We start from the raw sequence: 21996 nt of genomic DNA, 5'->3' as shown, positions 1-21996 counted from the left end.
AAAAATATCACTGAAACCCCCTTACAAGATTTAGTCAAAGCCATTTCACTCCCTAGAGTGAACGATTTGATGCGAAAACTCAGAATTGCCCCTCAGATGTAATACAATTTGACTTATAAATAATCCAAAAGGTTTAGGACCAAATTGCAATTTTTAGAAATCATGGTTTGCATATTCTAGTTTATCCCACCTCCCACCCCACCTTTCTTCTACTCTTCCGGCTCAAAGCAGCTGCTTATACCTGTATGGCTGTATCTATTCTTCTTCTTCTACAAATAGTGGTCTTAACAAAGTAGGATTTTGCACATGAATTACAAGAAATTTTTTTATACCAATTATCTGAATACCCCAACTCAATAACTTCCTCGACGGCACCTCCCGACAGCCCACCGCCGCCGACGCGCGGCGCCGTCCACCTCCTCTCCAGCCGATGTTGCATATTCCGGCGAAGATTCATAATAAAACGCCTGCGATGGCCATGCCTGTTTTAAATATATAATAGGGTTAAATACAAAAACACCCCTGTACTATGAACTTTGTATCGTATACCCCTGTACTACACATAAATACAAAAACCATCCCTCACATTACATTTTTTTCAAAATATATATTACGAAAATACCCCTACTCAAGCATATATATATATATACATATATATATATATATACATATATATATATATATATATATATACATACATATATATATATATATATATATATATATATATATACATACATATATATATATATATATATATATATATATATATATATATATATATATATATATATATATATAAAAGAGTTCGTTTGAGCAATTTTCCACTCTATATTTTACCATTTTCAGTCAATTTTACGTGGGAAATTTTGATATTTGTATTTTTTTTCTCCAAAACATCTAATTGCTTGGATTTTTTAATTATCTGATAAAAACCTTATTTTTGTCATTTTGAGTTTCTTTATTTTTTTTTTCTTAAATGTCTTCCGATAGTTCAAACATCATAAGATTACAAACATCTTTACAATCCTATGATTGTTGAGAATTTGAACTACCGGAAAACATTTAAGAAATAAATGAAGAAATTCAAAATGACAAAAATAAAAGGTTTTATTGAGAAAATTAAAAAAAAAAACTAAGTAATTTAATGTTTTGGAGAAAAAAATATAAATATCAAAATTTCCCAAGTTAAATTGACCGAAAATGTTAAAAATATATTGGAAAATGGCTCAAACAAACCCTTTTATTTATAGGCTGAGCAGGGGTATTTTCGTCATATTTTGAAAAAAATGTAATGTGAGGGGGGGTTTTGTATTTATGTGTAGTACAGGGGGTATTTGATACAAAGTCCATAAGTACATGGGTGTTTTTGTATTTAACCCTATATAATATTACATACTTTATTAATTGCTAAAAACCTCCTTATGGGTATTTGTAATTAAAAATATAATATTAAATTAAATAATAGATAAAAAAACTATATAGCTTTCTAATTGCAAAAATTCCCCAGGGGCATTTCTGTCTTTTCACGAGTAGTTAACGGGAAAATTAAAATGGATCGAGTGTGCTATTCAAAAAATCTTATAGGGGGTTTTGAGTGATTTTTTTTTATACAAGGACTTCTTCAGCAGTTCAAAATTATATGGGGGTGCTAATTGCAAATAAGTCTAAATAGGTGTCTTAGTGCATCATGCATGACGAAAGGTTGAAAGCGTATATTAGGTATTTTGTCTCATTAGTCATTACTACTCATTATATATAGTGTCCCGATTAGAGGTGGCAAACGAGCCGAGCCGGCTCGAAAAAAGCTCGAACTCGAGCTCGGGTTTTTCGAGCTCGAGCTCGAGCCCAAAATTAGTTGTTCGGCAGCTCGCGAGCCGGCTCGCGAGCTGCCTTCTTTCTTTTCTTTTTTTTTTCTTTTTTTTTTCTTTTTACATATATATATATATATATATATATATATATTATTGTTATTCTTATTATTATTATTATTAGTATTATTAACTAAATTGTATATAGTCTATAATAATAAATATATCTAGTATTTAAATAGAAACAAATCTATATTACTTAAATAATTCATAATAATATAAAATATTATAATAATAATAATAATAATAGAAAAAAAAATATATATATATATAACTAGAGTTCATTATTTATTTTATAATTTTTTTTTATTTTCCTATGAATAATTTTTTATAAAAATGAAAATGATTTTAATAAAAAAATTAAATAATAATAATAAAAAGTATAAAAAAAAAAATTAAATAAGCTCGAGCTCGAGCCAAAAAAAATTGGCTCGATGAGCTCGAGCTCGGCAACATGGACTCGAGCTCGAGCTCGAGCTGGCCAAAAGAGCCGAGCTCGGCTCGTTCCCACCCCTAGTCCCGATGACTGGAATTTTTATTTTTATTTTTTTTCTAAGACTGCATTTTGTTGATTAAAAGAAAAAAAAATTATTATTTCATACATACATTGAAAGACAAAGGTTGTAAAAAGTTGTAATCGATTCGGATGTGGTTAGGCACCGACTCACGATTAATTGGTGCGGCGGTAATAATCGGTAATAAATCTGAAATAAATCGGTTTTTAAAATTTAAATAGATATTATTTATTAGGGGTTATTAGTGACAATCCCCTCTGGCATTATTTTAATGCGGATGGGTTCAACTCATTTTCTTTTATCAGTGAGATACTCATTCTTTTTTATTCTCAAATTGAACCTTCCTCTATTCACTCATATTATACACTACTTTGATGCACTCCAAGTAAGAAAATTGAGATTCGAGAATTGGGTTCCCAAAAAACAAATCAGAGAAGGAGAACAACAACAACAATGAAACAATGTTGGCAGTCGTCTCTATTGAAATCTCATACGCAATAGCAACCCTAGCGCCGCTGCATAGTCTCGTCATTCTCTTCAGCGAAAACCCTAATGTTGTCTTTAACGAGAAAATTCCACGGGTGAAGACCGCCTCTTTTCGCGGCGGTGGAGGGACGAACGCCGTTGGGAGAAGAGAGTAGACAGTGCGAAATAGAGATTAAGAGAATGGGTGGTACAAGGGCGGTCGTATGGAGCGCAACGATGGCGGCACAGGATAGCAGAGGGTTGGAGGCAACGATTTTTAGAGAGAAAAGAGAGAGGGGATAAGAGAAATATAGAGAACATGAAATAAGTTTAGTTATTTTAGATATAACATAGAAGGGTAAATTTTAGTCATGTCAAATACAATATTAACTAAAAAAAATATATATTTAATATAAGTGGGGATCTCACTAATAATGAAAAGAAGGTTATATCCATCTTAATATAAGTAAATGAGTTGGGGGTTTTCACTAATTATTCCTATTTATAAATACTCAAACATATATAAATAGATATTTAAACATGATTATATCTCCATCATTTATATATCCTAATAACATAATAAAAGTTTAATAATAATAAGATCATAATATGATGATACTAGAGATAGATCATTTTAAGTTGTTGATATAGAGGGATCTGGGAGAGCAAAGTGGATCACTGCTCACGTGCTAGATGACCCTGAGATATCTGTAAACGGAGAACACGTGAACTAGGCCGGGGGTTGATCCGGCGGAAACCCCTCCGACGCTCAAGTCAGACGTGCGGATTGTAGAAATAGTTGAGAGAATATGACTCATAGTATTATTCAGATAATAGGGCGTACCTTTAATAAATGAATTATATTGTTATTTATACCTTAGTTGAGATTGTTGGGCCCAAACCTTATTTGAAGGTGGTTGGGTCTCGCTGATAGTGGTCTTCAATATTGGGCTCGTGGCCCAGTAGGTAAATAAATTGTATGCCCATTGGGTTGGCCAAATTAGGCATATCATTAAGTCCCCCACTCTCGAGTCGATGTGGGGGCCATGTTGAAATGGGTGCTAGATCGTGTCAAGAGTAAAAATTGTAGTAGTCGCTCGTTGGCGTATGGTCTGATGGTGTGCGAAAATGCGTTGAAGCGTGTGTCGGAGGGGCGTGAAAACGCGTTGGCGCATAGCGCGACCAAGTTGTCGCGATATAAATTACTTGAGTCGTCGGTGTTGTCCCGCGACGATGTGGTAGCGCGAATCGAGTTATCTCCTCGTGGGAGTTGTTATTTATTGACGTTGTCAATGGTTTGACACGTTGTTTGTATGTGTTTACATATAACCTTGTGCGTGATGTACTTGATGAGTGGATCAGGCTCTCAAGATTTTTTGATGGGGATCGTGCCCCTTGTTAGACCTCGTGGGTCGTAAGTATGTTTGGACCGTGGCCACGTTTTAATGAAGGAAACGTCGAAAACAAGTAGAGAAATTTGAGTAATCAAGCCAGGCTATTTAGATTCCCATAATATCTTTAAGTGTTTCTAAGGTTGTAATCGTGCTAACTTGAGCTTGCGATTGTGTAGTGAATTGCGAGCGACTTGTCTCCTCAAGAGAGTTGTCTGCCCACTAACCAATTAAGTTATTAGTACATAATAATTAGGATAATTATTATTATTAATGCAATACTAAGTGTTACTATTAGCCATTAGGACTCTTGAACGGAGATATACATTACAATAAGATTAATTCATACTTCAAAAAATTCCACAACTACTATAATATAATATTAAAAAAATATATTTATTTTTCTTGGCCACTACCCTCGCAATTAATTAGGATGATTATTAATGCAATATTAATTATTTCTATTAGCATTCTTGAATGGTAAAATGAGCATCCAATCGCGTTCTCATATAACAGAAGAACATAAATGACCCTTCAATTATTTACTAATTTCTCAAAATACGCGTTGTATACACCTTTAATTGTTTTAACTTTTCACATTACATACATCAAGGGCCTCAATTAAAATAGAAATTACAAACTTATAATTACAAAATAAACTACATTTAATAAATTACATTTCATGTAATGAATAATTGGTTAGGTTTTTTTTTTGTGTACAAAATTACACATTGGCTAATAGCTATCTTTAAGGGTAATATAATATATTACAATTATTTAATTATATATAATATTTTATAATGGACTATTAATTATTTAATTAATATTTATAGATATGTACTATTTATAACTAATTATTTTCCATCTCATTATTTGTAACGTGCCATAAAAAACTGCAAATAAGTCTTAAATTAAGGAAACAATAGTATACAAAGAGTCATTGCTTCTCTATTGTAATAAAAACGGACATGAAGAAAAATTGAGGTCATACTTACAAAATAAATTTCATTTAATTAGTAACAGCTGCATATGTCTACAAATTGTACTCCATATATATATATATATATATATATATATATATATATATATATATATATATATATATATATATATATATATATATATATATATATATATATATATATATATATATATATATATATATATATATATATATATATATATATAAAATTCAATTTCCATACCAAACATATCCATATAACACAAAGAGTAGGCACTAAGTTTGACTTTGTTTATCAGGTACGTACATACCTAGGAAGCAAATGGATAGAATCCACTTCCCACAAATATGCCTTCCTTTGCATATTTTTTTTTTTTATGCTACATCTTTAAACGTTAATTCCAACATAACATTTGTTTCTTACAATACAGAAAAGGAACCAACCATGTCTCTTGCTTGTATGCTTCACATAAGGGACTTACATGTGACACAGAACTGTGGGACACTTAAACTGAAGGATTTACGAGTTGGGAGTGAAATAAGCTGCTGGACAAACTTCATTACAAAGCCGAGAAAATTAATTATGATGGACGAACAGGTGAGTAAGGCAACATTAAAAATTCCAACATATACAAATATACCATTTGACCAACAACTTACCTTAAAAATGGTCGCAGGGTGATCGTATTGGGGTCGTAATATATAAAGACGACCTACCACATTTTGATGGTTGTTTCTCCCTGCACAAGTCTTACATAATCTGTAACGCAGTTGTTAAGAATAAAAATCTTTTGTATTTTAGTGCACATCCACATTTTGAAATGGTGTTTAGAAAAAATACGATTGTAAAGGATGCTCCAACAACAACAATTGCGGATGGCAATCTCAATTTTAATTTCATGGACTTCAAAGATATCGATATCAACATCCACGCTACAGATTCAATTGGTATTTTTTTTTCATATTGATTACTTAAATTATTGGTATGAGATTGATTTTGTTATAATTTGTTCTTACTTATGTTTGTGGTATACTCACTAAAGTAAAACAATCAAAGATAATAATAACTTCATTCAAGGGCGGCAAAAAGGATGTTCGAGAAATAACCATAATTGATAAAGAGTAAATAAAATATATGAATATTACTACCATTTTTTTCTTAAAAAAGAACAAGTACTAACTTTACAATCATTTATCTCACAGGTATTGCTCGATAACAATCAATATGTGGGAAGATATGGCACTACGTGAAGGAGGCGAGCTCCAAAACATTCTTCATGAAAATCCTATCATTATAATCACGAATGTCACACCTAAGCAATATTTGGGTATGTTATATTTTACTTTATTATTATTATTATTATTATTATTATTATTATTATTATTATTATTATTATTATTATTATTATTATTATTATTATTATTATTATTATTATTATTATTATTATTATTATTATTATTATTATTATTATTATTATTATTATTATTATTATTATTATTATTATTATTATTATTATTATTATTATTATTATTATTATTATTATTATTATTATTATTATTATTATTATTATTATTATTATTATTATTATTATTATTATTATTATTATTATTATTATTATTATTATTATTATTATTATTATTATTATTATTATTATTATTATTATTATTATTATTATTATTATTATTATTATTATTATTATTATTATTATTATTATTATTATTATTATTATTATTATTATTATTATTATTATTATTATTATTATTATTATTATTATTATTATTATTATTATTATTATTATTATTATTATTATTATTATTATTATTATTATTATTATTATTATTATTATTATTATTATTATTATTATTATTATTATTATTATTATTATTATTATTATTATTATTATTATTATTATTATTATTATTATTATTATTATTATTATTATTATTATTATTATTATTATTATTATTATTATTATTATTATTATTATTATTATTATTATTATTATTATTATTATTATTATTATTATTATTATTATTATTATTATTATTATTATTATTATTATTATTATTATTATTATTATTATTATTATTATTATTATTATTATTATTATTATTATTATTATTATTATTATTATTATTATTATTATTATTATTATTATTATTATTATTATTATTATTATTATTATTATTATTATTATTATTATTATTATTATTATTATTATTATTATTATTATTATTATTATTATTATTATTATTATTATTATTATTATTATTATTATTATTATTATTATTATTATTATTATTATTATTATTATTATTATTATTATTATTATTATTATTATTATTATTATTATTATTATTATTATTATTATTATTATTATTATTATTATTATTATTATTATTATTATTATTATTATTATTATTATTATTACTACTAGTATTCACCCGTGCGATGCACGGGGCGACATATTTTCAACTGGAAATACATGTCCGAAAAACAAATTTACGCATATATAAATTATTACGCTCTTTGAATTAAATACAAAACGCGACCAACAATATTAAAAATATGTTTTAAGTATCATGTTCTTCATAGTTACATCATAAGAATAATATTAAATATTAGTATATCGTCAAAAATAAATTTTAAAGATAATAAGATTTGCACTGAGCATCCTAGGGACATGACTGAAAATAACATCGCACGGGGGAAATTATATAGAGAAGAAACACCTGCCAAAGAATAAGTTGTTAAAAAAAAGACATGTTACATGAATAATTGGTAAATATGAAAATATTTTCTACCTTCAAATTCGATGAAATACTTTCTTGTACACGACATTTCTAGTGACATTGGCGAGTTCACCCGAATCCGACTTGATGAATATCTTAATGCCACCTCTGCTCGTAACTCTGGACAGTGCAACATATAGTTGATCATGGCTGAACACATACCTAGGAAGATACAAATCAACATGCGAAAGAGTTTGACCTTGGCTTTTATTGATTGTCATTGCAAAAGAAACAATCAACGGAAACTGTCTTCTCTGAAATTTAATTGGCAGTCCGGAGTTAGATGGTATTAAAGTCATCCGAGGAATGAACACCATGTCACCGATATTTTTTCCGGAAAGAATTTTGCAACTCAGAACGTGAATGCCAGTTTTAATAATTTGAAGTCTGGTCTCGTTAATACACAATCCTCTAGCTTGATCGATGTTTCTTATTAGCATAACGGGTGTACCAACCTTGAACTTCAATGCATGAGAACGAAGCCCGGAGCATCTTATTGTGTTGAGGAATTCAGTCGAATAAATTTCTGCATTATCCTCCATTGTTTGCTCGTCCCTACACATACTATCTGAGCTCAGGTACACCTTCTCTTCTCCTGGAAGGAGAGACATTAAGTGATCGTTCACAGACTCGACGCATTCATTAGTTGGTGCAAGAATTGCTCTCCTTTGAAAATAATCTGGATCATACATGTTAATCAACAAATCCGGGTAAATGAATTCCAGTAGGTCTCTGAATGGATCTTCTGAATCACCAATCAACATGTCATCGGGAATCTCTATTGAAGCTTCACCATCGTTTTGTTCCCCATCATCCCATTACCAACCTTCAATATCCAGTCTCCAAGTTCTTTTACCTCATCCACGTTAGATGGAGAAGAGCATGACTGTAATCTCATGTTCTTAGTCAACTTCATGACACGACAGAAACTCCACAGCGGAGAGGAGTTTATCGTAGCATGTACTATGTCCTGCCTTGATGCTTTGAGCACAACTGGTAAAATCTGCCTAAAATCTCCTCGAAGAACAACCACCTTACCACCAAAGAGTTTGTCAACCTGTAATATTGACTTCATTGTCTTGTCAACCGCTTCAAAACAGTATCTATGCATCATAGGAGCCTCGTCCCATATAATAAGCTTTGCCCTTATGAGCAACTCCGCCTGTGGACTTTGTTGCGATATGCTGCAGGTGGAACTCTCGTGTACATTTATGGGTAGTCCGAATCGAGAATGAACTGTTCTTCCACCGGGGATCAATAACGATGCAATACCACTTGATGCAACGTTAATTACAATCTCTCCCTTGGAACGAACTGCAGCCGAAATAGTTTACCATAGAAACGTCTTTCCCGTTCCACTATGGCCATATAGAAAGAACATTCCACCACGGTCATTGGATACAACATCCATGACTACATCATAAACCTTTCTTTGCTCGTCTGTAATTCAAGCAAGACACCGTTAAAGTTCTCTACCCATTTCAAACAGGTCGTAATCCAGTTCATCTAACACCAATATGTTTACTGTGTCCTCCGCTGAGAATTCGATTGGAACTGGCATGGGCGCGTAATTTTGAGGCTTTTACCATTGCTTTGCAATATTTTTTCTATTTCGGTGAGAGTATAGTTCTTCAAGCTTTCATCCGATATATGTAAATCTTCAAAAATAAAAATGGATAAATTATGTGCATTTAGTTCAAAATGTAAAGAGACAATATTAAAAGAATGAGTAATATTTAAAATCTAATTGAATACTGTGCTATACAAATTGCCATACCTGGATTATTATGAAGACGTTGTTGCCCTTCGCCAAATCCAACCAACAACTTTGTCAAACATGTTCGGGCCGACTTAAGCTATTGGAAAAAAAACATAACTACAAATAACCTTCTTATATAATCCCCCGGTGCCCAAGTATTCACTTCTATTATTGCATCTATGTATTCTTTGTCGTCATCTAACAAACCCAACACATAACATGCATCCCTGAACGTAGGGTAGACGGTGTCAAAAAAAATTATGATGTCCTCGTAGCACGTATATCCCCTCTGAATGTTAAGTAGCAACCTAAGGTAATAGTCTTCTCCTTTCGAGGGGGAACATTTGCAAACCTACCAATAGAAAATCATTTTTTACTTGGCGCCCAAGTTCGAGAATTTTTTTTATATACAAATTGATGTGGAAAATCTTCGTACTTCAAGTCCCTAGCATGTGGATAGTTCGTGTTGGCCTCAAATCACGCTAGGAATATAGTTTGTGTTGCAGGTGGCCTATCTAGCACACTTTGTAATGACTGGTTTTCATTGAAGACAAGCGGCTGATGATCGGGGAGAGGAAAGTTTAGCCTAATTACGGATGGGTCTCTGTAAAGAATATCAAAATTAAACAACCTCCACACTGCCTCACATGCGGAAAGATATCAGCAGTCATAGTACATCTTTATCTCATCACGAATCTCAGCACCGCCATCTGTATTGCGTGTTTCATAAAATGCCGCCGTAACTCGGTCATGCCCCTTGTTTACGTATTTGAACATGTATTTGATTGACTTGTTCTGGTTGCATAACTCGATATTAATGTGAGATCGGTATTTACTCAACAATATACGATTGTACGGGACTACAAACCCATTGTCAAGAGTAGTCTTCTTCTTCGTAATTGTTCTGCCATCTTCTATTCTCATGTACACAGTAAAACCATATGCATCTGATTCAGTGCGCTGCACAAACGGCTTTGGAAATCTCTTCGTGCAAACTCGATCCTTCATACAGGGAGATTTCAAATCCGCCTGACAGCACGGTCCATGTATCATATACTTCTCCACCAACCGGTACATCTTTCGGTCGTTTTCTTCGTCAGGATTTTCAGCACATATGATCCTGTCAATTTCTTCTAGGTTCTTTGGCTTATCGTCATTATGCAACCACAATAAAATATGTGCATGCGGTAGACCTCGTTTCTGAAATTCAATTGTGCATACATCTGCATAGAAAATATAAACATATGGTATTAAAAAAATATGCATTAATTAAGTTAAGGAAGCAATAAGTAGTTAAACTCACACATGAGCCAATTCTTTAATTTATATGAATGTAGTAAATGTATAATTATAAACTGAGATCTAATTAAATACTTACATGCTCTAATACGTCCGAATATATAACCCTTCTTGATTTCTGTCATCATACTATCGAGCTTCATCTTGAACACACGACAAAGAATGTCTGGCCGATCCTCCGGCCTGAGATTTGTATCTTTCAACACCCTTTGTATTTCTGGCCATTGAGGATTGCATGTGATGGCGATGAAGAGGGTTGGAAATCCAATCCAGTTATATATTTGAAGAGCATCAACGAAGTTGTTAAACATATACCTTGGACCTACGGTGAACGACCTTGGAATTATAATGCGTTGTCCAACTTATTTACCCTCAGTGTCTCCTTTAAAAATCTTTTCTTCGATACCCTTGTACATGTCAACCCTAAGTTGATCCTGATTGAACCTTATGAAATTCAACCTCTGTGACTCTACCATCGAAAATCCATCAACACAGAACTGCTGAAATAACTTCTTGGAATGCAAAAGTAACAAATGTTATGCACGCCATTTCTGGATTAGATATGCAAAGAACTCTCGCATGCTTACCTTCCTCCATTTTCTATTATCATCAAGCGAAGATTCTCTCAAACTGATATCGTCTCGATAACCATCTTCACCGTAAGGAAATAAATAAGGATACTGTAGAGGCAAGTAAAGATGATGGAGCTCACTGATTCGTTGAAGCTTATTTGAGCGTGTCTCAACTACAATATCCCTAACACCCTCTTGTGTGTCAAAGTCCCCAACGATCAAGCCTGCTATTTCACTTGCGTTAGGAAGATTGTACGTCCTGCCATCAGTACTGCAACTCTTTACCAATCTAAGTTTTACTCCTTGATGGTCAATTGGAAAACCGATCTCGAACAACACGGTACGACTGTGCAAGTACATTGTTACCATCAATCATATCTTTCAACGATGCAACGATGGCTGGGCCAAGATCATTAGATTGATTTCCGGACCTGCCAAACAAAAAAAAAATGTAATTATAATTTGTAAGCTCTATACTCTTTAGAAACATGAATATAATTCCCAAAATTTTACCTGACGGCATCAATTATATTATGAATCTCATTTTTTGTGTCAAAAATGTAAAGTTGAGCAAATTTAGGCACAGTGCCTTCTTTGGCAATAAACTGCCCAGTAGATGGTAAGTTTGGACGTGTAATAGAAATGTGTATGGGCCAGATCCGTTATTAATAGATGTATGCACTTTTCCACCAAGCGACGTGAAAGAATACATCATATTATACGATCGTACGTGCTCTTGGAAATGTTTGCTCCTTCGATCAGTTCCAAACACTAAATTGTTAAGTGTAGGAGGTGCATCTCTTATTTTTGGGAGCTGGACTTTCCCGGAAATACAACATAGGCCAAATTTGGGCCTGGATGTTTGTATGTGCTTGTCAATTCTTTCACCGTACCACATCATTGCACCGCAAAACGGACATTCATACGTCTGGTCTCCAAGATCTTCATAATCTATCCAAAATTAATTAAATAAGATTAGTTATTAAAAAAAATTAATGCAATGAATTTATATAATTAATAATGTAAAAATTAAAAGTTGTTAGATTAAAATAATATTTACCAATATCGTCAACTACATCGTCACTATTCTCATCGTTGGAGACATATTCTGAATTTACATTTAAAAACAACAAATTATCATTATAGTAGAAAAATATACTGACAATAACGCATAACAATGAGATACGTTATGAGATAATGACAAAGATAATTACCTCCGCTGTCGGAAGAAATGTCTCTTACCGTCTGTAAATCCTCATCTACCAACATAGCGGGTACTGATTTCATATCCAACACACGTGTTACAGAGTCTATTGTTTTATGACTCCTTGACATCTTCTTTACATTCTGCACGGTACAACTAACAAAATAGTAAACATTCAGCTTCTATCGAAATTAAAGAAAAAACTGATACATTGTCTACATGTTTTGCACACTTAATCATTTAAGCTCAGGCATAAAATTACCCACAAAAAAATAAGATCGCACCTTTTATTTTATTCATAATAGGATTCCGAAACATGGAATGGATCTTCACATGATGTAGATGCACCATTGTGATAGTACTCAACGTCATCTGTTGTAATAACAAAATAGCCTCTTTATTATAAAATTCATTTATAATTATGTAGCGATAATTGTACAAAGATAACAGTATTAACGTCTAATATAGAATTGACACCACAATTAGTCCCCATTTAATTAATGCCGGTCATTTTAATTGTAAAAAAAATAAAAAATAAAATCACTTGATACAATACCTTTCTTCTTCTTAGTCAATTTTTCTGTATATGTTGGAAATGATTTTTTTCGTACACTATTGACAGCATATGTGCAAGGACATTGGGAGAATATTATTTAGTTAGTTATTAACTATACGAAATAATGACAGCAAATTAAAAAAAAAAGCTATATGATTGAGTAGTTTGTGATATTAGTATTTAAAGTTAAATTTAATTACTAACCAATTGAACGATTGATTGTAACGTAACTCGATTGTGTTTGATCCATGTTCACTCGATTTGAAGCATCACCTAGAAATTTTGTGTGTTTAGGAATAATACCTTTAGCCTTTTCTTTTGCAACATGTTCCAAAGATGAGTGATGACTTCTATATACTGTGAAATACACATAAAAAGCGTGGATATTAATTATATGTGGAAATATATATATATATATATATATATATATATATATATATATATATATATATTTAATTCATTATATAAATTTAATTATAATTAGATATTTATACTTGTAGTTCAAACATATTTTTGTTCTTATAATATGAAGAAGATGTAAATATTCATTAAGATCATTCAATAAGATTTCATACATGTGTAGCATATAATATATATTAATAAATAAGGAATACCCTTATATAGTTGAATAGCTAATTATTGGATATGTCGGTTAGAACGCAGTTATCACGCCTTCGATCATAATTAATTACCTTGAAGGTGTCACCAAGCAATTTCTTTTATCCAGTAACGATTCATTTACCTCGTTTGCTTGCAACTTGTTCAATCATTATTTCTTTGCATTTTCCTTTGTCAATATAACCTACACATTTATATTGATGAATAATACAGTATAGCATATATAATAATAAATATTAACACTAAACATTCATTAACTACAAAAACAGGTATGTATATATAATTATTAATTTAAAAAAAATTAAGTTATTGAGATTTTGTATATGACGTACTATTGTCAGACATGTCTCCCGGGCAGTGGTTCTCTTTCATCTGAGTTCCTTCCTTCTACAGTCAACGAGTAGGACTTTGGAAAACCTGCAATTTTTTTTATGATATGTTTTCATAATTATTTGTTGTAGTTTTATATCTGGAAGATATATATATATATATATATATATATATATATATATATATATATATATATATATATATATATATATATATATATATATATATATAACGTTTTTTGATAACTTACATTGGTTCGTATAAGCAGGAGACCTAGTGTTGTGAACGTAATCCTGTGGCCATGGCCTTGCATCCCTTTTAATAATTGTTTATACTGATAGATCTGAAACTATAGATAAAAGAATAAACCGATAATACAAACAAAAATATTTACATTTACAACACGAATATGTAGCTTACCAATAGGTACATCGTATAATAAAGATTTTTCAGATGAAGAAGGCGTCTTTCGTTTACTGTCCATATGTAAATACTATGCACATAAACCTGCGAAAACTAAATTGCACAGTTAGAAGTGTGTATAACTCTTTATAATAAATATAATTAAAAATAATCAATATTTGCATCACCAAAAAATGTATATTGTGTCTTAGAAGGGGAAAAAAGAAGTTGTAATCTTATGCATAGCAAATTGTGTGACTTTCATATAAAAAAATGTTTCATATAAATTGTTAAATCATTTATAAGAGGTATGCATATAAATACATAGATCTTATATGAATAAGATATACTCGCCTTCAAATTTTTATATGTAAATAAATATAATAAAATTGTATACGTAACATAAACATACATTGAAACAAATACGAATAAAATTATATTAACGTTCCACAATATACATAAATTGGACTACCCTGTAATAGCATTAATATATGAAGAAAATTAAAAGTAGATATGTGATTTAGAGAGCCTAATGGAAGATGAAGAGATGATTTCAAAAAGTGATCTATATATGTGATTTAATAGCAACACATAAGAAATAACGAATAACTACATGTACTCGTTCGGTAATACTATACTCGAATACTATAAAATAAATGAAAAAAAACAAAGTTTAATACAAAATATCCATCTTATATGTCACGTACCGTATTGCGTGGCTCGGATTGTAAGAATACTATTATACTCAATATTCAGAAAAAGAGAACGATGGCTAAATGATGATTAGATGGGAGAATATTATTTTTATGCACTTTAGACAACCACTGAAATAAATCGTGTATATATCTAAGATGGTGAGAATTAATTGTTCAAAAATTATAGTAATTGGCTGCTAATTTAATGGTTGATTTGAATATTTTGTAAGCATGTTAGAAAAGTACTTAATGTACTAAATATTTTCTTGCAATAAATACTCACATTCCATTTAATGAAACATAAATACCTAATTTTCAACAATTAATAGCAATTTTATATTAAAATAGATTTAATATCCGATTTAAAATTGATTATATATTGGTTATAATAGTTAATGGTTACTAAATTATAGTAAATGTTACCAAAAAAAATCGGACTCAGATACTAATGCATAAATTAGAGTAAATGTGAATAATGTCCTTTTTACATATATAATTGTTTTCCAACTAATACCTAAATTATAGTAAATGTGGATATTATAGTAAAGGAAAAACATATATATCAAAATATATATATAAACATGGACATGCAGTATTAGAATATATATATATATATATATATATATATATATATATATATATATATATATATATATATATATAATTCGGCTGATGAAGTATCGAGAGAACTATATTATCCTGTCGTTTAGAGTAACAATGAAATGAACAGTGTATATATAATATAATGAGATTTAATAGTTCCTAAATCATAATATATGCAAGACAATAATAGTAATAAAATTAAAGTTCCTATTTTACAGTAATTATAGTTATATGGAATATAATTATATTTAATAGTTCCTAAATTACAGTAATTTATAGTTAATAAATTATCATATTCCATGTAATGAACTAAAAGTAAGCAATTTCCTATAAATAAACTGCACAAATTTCGATTAGGCATATATTTATATTCCTAATCTATATTAATCATAGACCAGCTATATAAATATAAAAGATTGCATCAATATTAATTGGTATAAAAGAAATAAAATCTATATTTTTGAAAAATATGGATATAAAAATAAATATCCATATGCATATTGGAGTATATATATATATATATATATATATATATATATATATATATATATATATATATATATATATATATATATATATATATATATATATATATATATATCTCGATTATTAGTTGTGTAATAACTAAAAAAAACGTGTAACAAAAATATATGTTGCTCAAATTGACTTTTTTTAATGTACATGATCATTCATTGTTTTGTTATCATGATAATCTATTAATTCCTTTATTAACATATATCAGTAAAAATATATCCACTTTAAATTTTGTCCTAAGTCCCATACCTAAAATATATTCCTCTAATAAGTCCTTAACATATATCCAATTAAATATAATTTTATACATAATTTACACTTTTACATTTAACTGTTGGATATATTATGGGTTTTTGTATTAAAATAAAAAAGATAGTATATACAATATTTTTTAATGATAAATATTAACCTAATATGGTCTTTGATGCATATAACATTAGTTGTATAAATTACAAAAACAATACATATCTATAACATTTTGTTATTTAGATATTGTTAAATTTCCTTTTTTGGCCAAATTTTGTGGCTCTTTTTGTAATATATTATAATTGCTTTATCGTTAGTTTATCTTATGGGTAGTCGTTTCCGTGTGGATGCATACAATTATGTTACTGGAATACAATGCTATTTCATCCATAACATGGCTAGTATATACATTCGATTTAAGTGAATCTATATATTTGTATAAATTACAAATGAAAGATAAACATAATAAAGGAAATCGAAATTATTTAAAAATCGATGCAACTCATATTATTAATAATAAAGCTTACAAAACTCTGTCCAACCCTTCGTCAACAGCAAATACATTTTTCCACGTTTTTGTTGCGAAGACACACCAACTTGAAAATGATTTCCGTCCTCGTAGCGAAGATTGATAGTAGACAATCATGTCAACCGAGAAGCTTCAACAAAAGCATTCCTCAAAGGCTGCATATAGAATTGAATGATGAAATCAAATACACATAAAGCAATAATTCATTGTTGTACTACAAAAGGGACTATAATGAATATAGCATTGCATGTAGGTGATACCAATGCAATTCTTTTTCAAGAATTCTCTCCATATCTCCGAAACAGAAAAAATGTATGTAGAAAAGTTGAAGAAAGTTAATGTGTTGAATGGTAATTTATAGGAGAGTTAGGGAATGTATTAAAGGTAACAAATAAATTAATTAATGTTAATCGATGTAATTACCTATTTTATCTAAATTAATTTAAAAATAGTAATATGTGAAAATAAGGAAAATATAATAAAGATCATAGGTTTTTTTCAAATCAATAACCAATCAAATCAATTGTGAAAGTATTAAAATTGCATTTAAGTCCTAATTTTTTTTAATCTATATATTTATTGTTTATAAAAAAAGAAATCCATTAACCAATAAAAATACACTATTTTGACATGTAAGACAGATAAAATTTGAAAACCAACAATGTGGAATTATTTCATTAATAATATGGGTGATTCTTGTAAGTGGGTTTTTTTGCAATTAATATAATATTGTGCATAAAATTTACTCAATTGTGAAATTATAAAAATTACAATTAAGTCCTACGTTTTTTAAATCAAAATATTGTTTATCAAAAAAAGAAACTCATGAACCAATAAAAAGACACTATTTTGACATGTAGGAGAGATAAAATTTGAAAATCAATAATGTGAAATTAATTAATTAATAATATAGATGATTATGATAATTGGGGTTTTTTTGCAATTAATATAATATTGTGTAATTAACCCACAAAAAAAGAATTATGTCGATTTATATATTTACGTATTTATTATGGATTAAAAAAGGAAACTCAATAACCGATAAAAAGACACTATTTTGACATATAGGAGAGATAAATTTTGAAAATTAATTATGCAAAATCAATTACATAATAATATGGTGCTTATGGCAAGTGGGGTTATTTTGAAATTAATTAAAAAATGTGGACTCAATCTCCTCAAGTGGATAAATTTTATTGTGTATCTTAGTTTTATATATAATATAGATACTATTAATAATACTAATACTAATACTAATACTAATACTAATATTAATACTAATACTAATACTAATACTGATACTAATACTTATACTAATACTAATACTAATACTAATACTAATACTAATACTAATACTAATACTAATACTAATACGAATACTAATACTAATACTAATACTAATACTATAATACTAAAACTAATACTAATACTAATGCTAATGCTAATACTAATATAATATTAATACTAATACTAATACTAATACTAATACTAATACTAATACTAATACTAATAGTCTAATACTAATACTAATACTAATACTAATACTACTAATGCTAATGCTAATGCTAATGCTAATGCTAATGCTAATTAATGCCAATTCCAATGCTAATGCTAATACTAATACTAATACTAATACTGATAATAATACTAATTCTAATACTGATAATAATACTAATTCTAATAGTAATACTAATACTAATACTAATATAAATATTAATTCTATTACTAATACTAATATGTTAATATTGTTAATGTTAATGCTAATTTACATGTACTAATGCTTATACTAATTTTTATGTTAATGCTAATTTGGTATGCTAATGCTAATTATAATTGTAATCCTAATATTATACAAATCCTTATCCTACTCCTAATCCTATTCATAACACTAATCATGATTCTAATCCTAATCATATGTAATCTTAATTCTAATCCTAATGCTAACACTAATCATAATTCTAATCCTAACCCTAATAATTTAATACTAATAATGCTAATGCTAATACTAATGTTAATTCTAATTATAATTCTAATCATAATCCTAATCCTAATGCTAATCATAATCCTAATACGAACATGTCTTTAATTGTAGTACTAATCGTAATCATAATCTTAATTGTAATTCTAGTACTAATATTAATCATAATCCTAATGCTAATCCTAAAACTAATTCTAATAATGTATTAATTCGAATCACAATCCTAGTTTTAATGCTACTATTAATTCAAATAATATTAATTATAATCATAATTCTAATGTTAATACTAATCACAATCCTAATGCTGATTTTGTATCAATGTTTTTTTGCAATGATCTATTATTTTGTATAAAAAATAATTATATTCAATCTCGCAGCCTTTATATCATCCAAAAACACATATTAAATATATTGTAAATTAATATTTAATTAGATTATCAAACTGACATTAATTTTTTTAAAATATTATAAGGATATAAGCAAACGTTAAGACGTAAAAAGAACAATAAACGTTGTTAATAGGATAAATTACGAAAATCCTCCAGAACTTTGGTTAAATTACGAAAAACACCCCCATTTATCGGTAATTACCAAAATTCCCCTTATGTTTATTTATATCTTACACGACCTCCTTAAGGTGTGATTTTTTACGGAATATTTTTTATTCCATGTAATATCCCAAAAAAATGAGGATTCTATCCTTGTTGACGTGACATTTCTTTTATCCTACTTTTTAAAAAAAAAATTCCCTAGGGGAGGTAAAGGTAATATTAAAAAGTCGTGAAGGTGTTGTTTAATAAGAATAAATTAAGATTTCGTGTAAAGTCCCCCTTAGGGTAATTTTTGTCTTTAAAAAGTACCATGACGAAATGTCGCGTGTGTAGGGTAGAATCAACATTTTTTGGGGAATATTCCAAGTAATAAAAAAAATCCGTGAAAAGTCATACTGTTAGGAGGTTGATGTAAGACGGAAACAAACGTTAGGAGAATTTTGGAAATTACGAATATGTGGGGGTGTTTTTCTTAATGTGGGGGTGTTTTTCTTATCAAATGAAATGATAACTACTAAATTGATATTTGTTAGATAATGTTTTATTGATATATTATGATACTTGAAATTTGATAACTTTTTCCATCCATAGCAACAATATTGCATCAAACTTTCTCAATTTAGAAAGACACACACATAATTATGCAATTACTTCTTATATAATTGTAGTCTTTTATATAATATATAAACATCTTATTGAGTTTGTAACTAAAAATGGATCGTAGAAACTACTGATTTGCCGATTGATATTGTATTTGTTAATGTAAACTATTTAAAGTAAGAACACCTCGAGTGGGGTTATTAAATGCGCTATCAAACCCTTTAACCACCATTTTCATACTAAAAATAGTAATTTAAATTCCAATAGAGTTATGAAATAAGGGTTGTGTTTTGATATTTCATCTTTCGGAATGTAAAAATACTTCATGCGGAATAAAATATCAAACATGAGTTATGAATTTAACCACCCCAGTGTCCATTTAGAAAATGACATATGGCAATTAGATATATAAATCAATTTAATGATTCTTAATTAACAACCATTTAATACGTATGGTTGGAGCATATTAAATATCACATAAATATTTGCAAAACCATATTGATACTTTTGAGTTGGAGTTGCTCTAGATATGTACTTAATTATATTTATCAAAGTTATAGAGAAATACTTATTAGTTAATACAATATATAGTATATAGGATCATTATAATTTTTAAACAAAACAATTGATATGCTTAATTTTTGGTATTAAATAAAGTGAATAAACGAATTTAATACTAAAGTTAGAATAGCATTGTTATATTTTGGAATATATAAATCAATATTTTGTTATCAATTGATTAAACTTAACTTATGTTCTTCAATTTATTAGTATAATTATGAGAAAGTTTGTATTTTAATTAGTATATAATTAAAAAAATTAAATCAGTCATAAAATTTATTGTCACTGGATTCGGTGAAGAAAAAAGAAAAGTTAAAACAATAGCATGAAATTCATGTAGTATAATTCTTAATATGGTAAATAATTGGGATACTATTACTCAATGTCAGAAGAACCGGACCGGACCGGCCGGTCGGACCGGTCCGACCCCGACCCACCACAAAAGCGGTCCGGTTTGACTCTAAAAACCGGGATATTCAAGAACCCGGGTCAAATGGCAAAAACCCGGTTCGACCGGCAAAACCCGGCGAACCCGGAAACCGGTCAATGACCCGGGTTTTTATCTAAAACACTTCACGGTGGCTGTTAGTGGCCAGATGTGCCGCAAAATTCACCGGAGGTGGCCGGATCTGAATGGAATTAGGCCGTGGATGGTCGGAATTCAATAGTCTGGCCGTGGTGGCGGAATTCCACGAGTTTGGGTCGTGGGTGATTGAAACAGATTGTGTTTTTGGATAAAAGAGAAGAAGATGGGAAAAAAATTAAGAAAAAAAAGGAAAAAAGAAAAAGAAAAAAAGAGAAAGGGGAGAGAGACGAGAGGGAGGTATGTGGGCAGAGGTGATAAGAGGAGAGAAGGTGAAGAGAGGATAGAAAAAAATAAATATAAAAATATATAAGCAAACATGGGTATGAAAAATAATAAAAGAAATAGTTTATATATTTAAAAAGTTAATAATAAAAGGG

At 28.9% G+C, this 21996-nt stretch overlaps 1 protein-coding gene across 1 annotated transcript; it reads right to left on the bottom strand.

The window, feature by feature from the left end:
- Positions 1 to 10415: 10415 nt before the first annotated feature.
- On the bottom strand, positions 10416 to 12961 carry LOC148769109 (uncharacterized). Its single transcript, XM_088820235.1, has 9 exons — positions 12841 to 12961; positions 12687 to 12734; positions 12357 to 12577; positions 12140 to 12231; positions 11950 to 12057; positions 11642 to 11885; positions 11425 to 11551; positions 11134 to 11376; positions 10416 to 10978 (listed from the first exon to the last, which is right to left on the bottom strand). The coding sequence occupies exons 1-9, from the start codon at positions 12959 to 12961 to the stop codon at positions 10416 to 10418; spliced, it is 1767 nt and encodes a 588-aa protein (XP_088676361.1).
- Positions 12962 to 21996: the final 9035 nt, after the last annotated feature.

This window comes from Erythranthe guttata, chromosome 7 (genome assembly GCF_056151865.1).
Source record: "Erythranthe guttata isolate IM_541 chromosome 7, IM_541, whole genome shotgun sequence".
In the NCBI taxonomy this organism is placed as follows: domain Eukaryota; kingdom Viridiplantae; phylum Streptophyta; class Magnoliopsida; order Lamiales; family Phrymaceae; genus Erythranthe; species Erythranthe guttata.
This window is presented reverse-complemented; position numbering and strand designations above follow the sequence as displayed.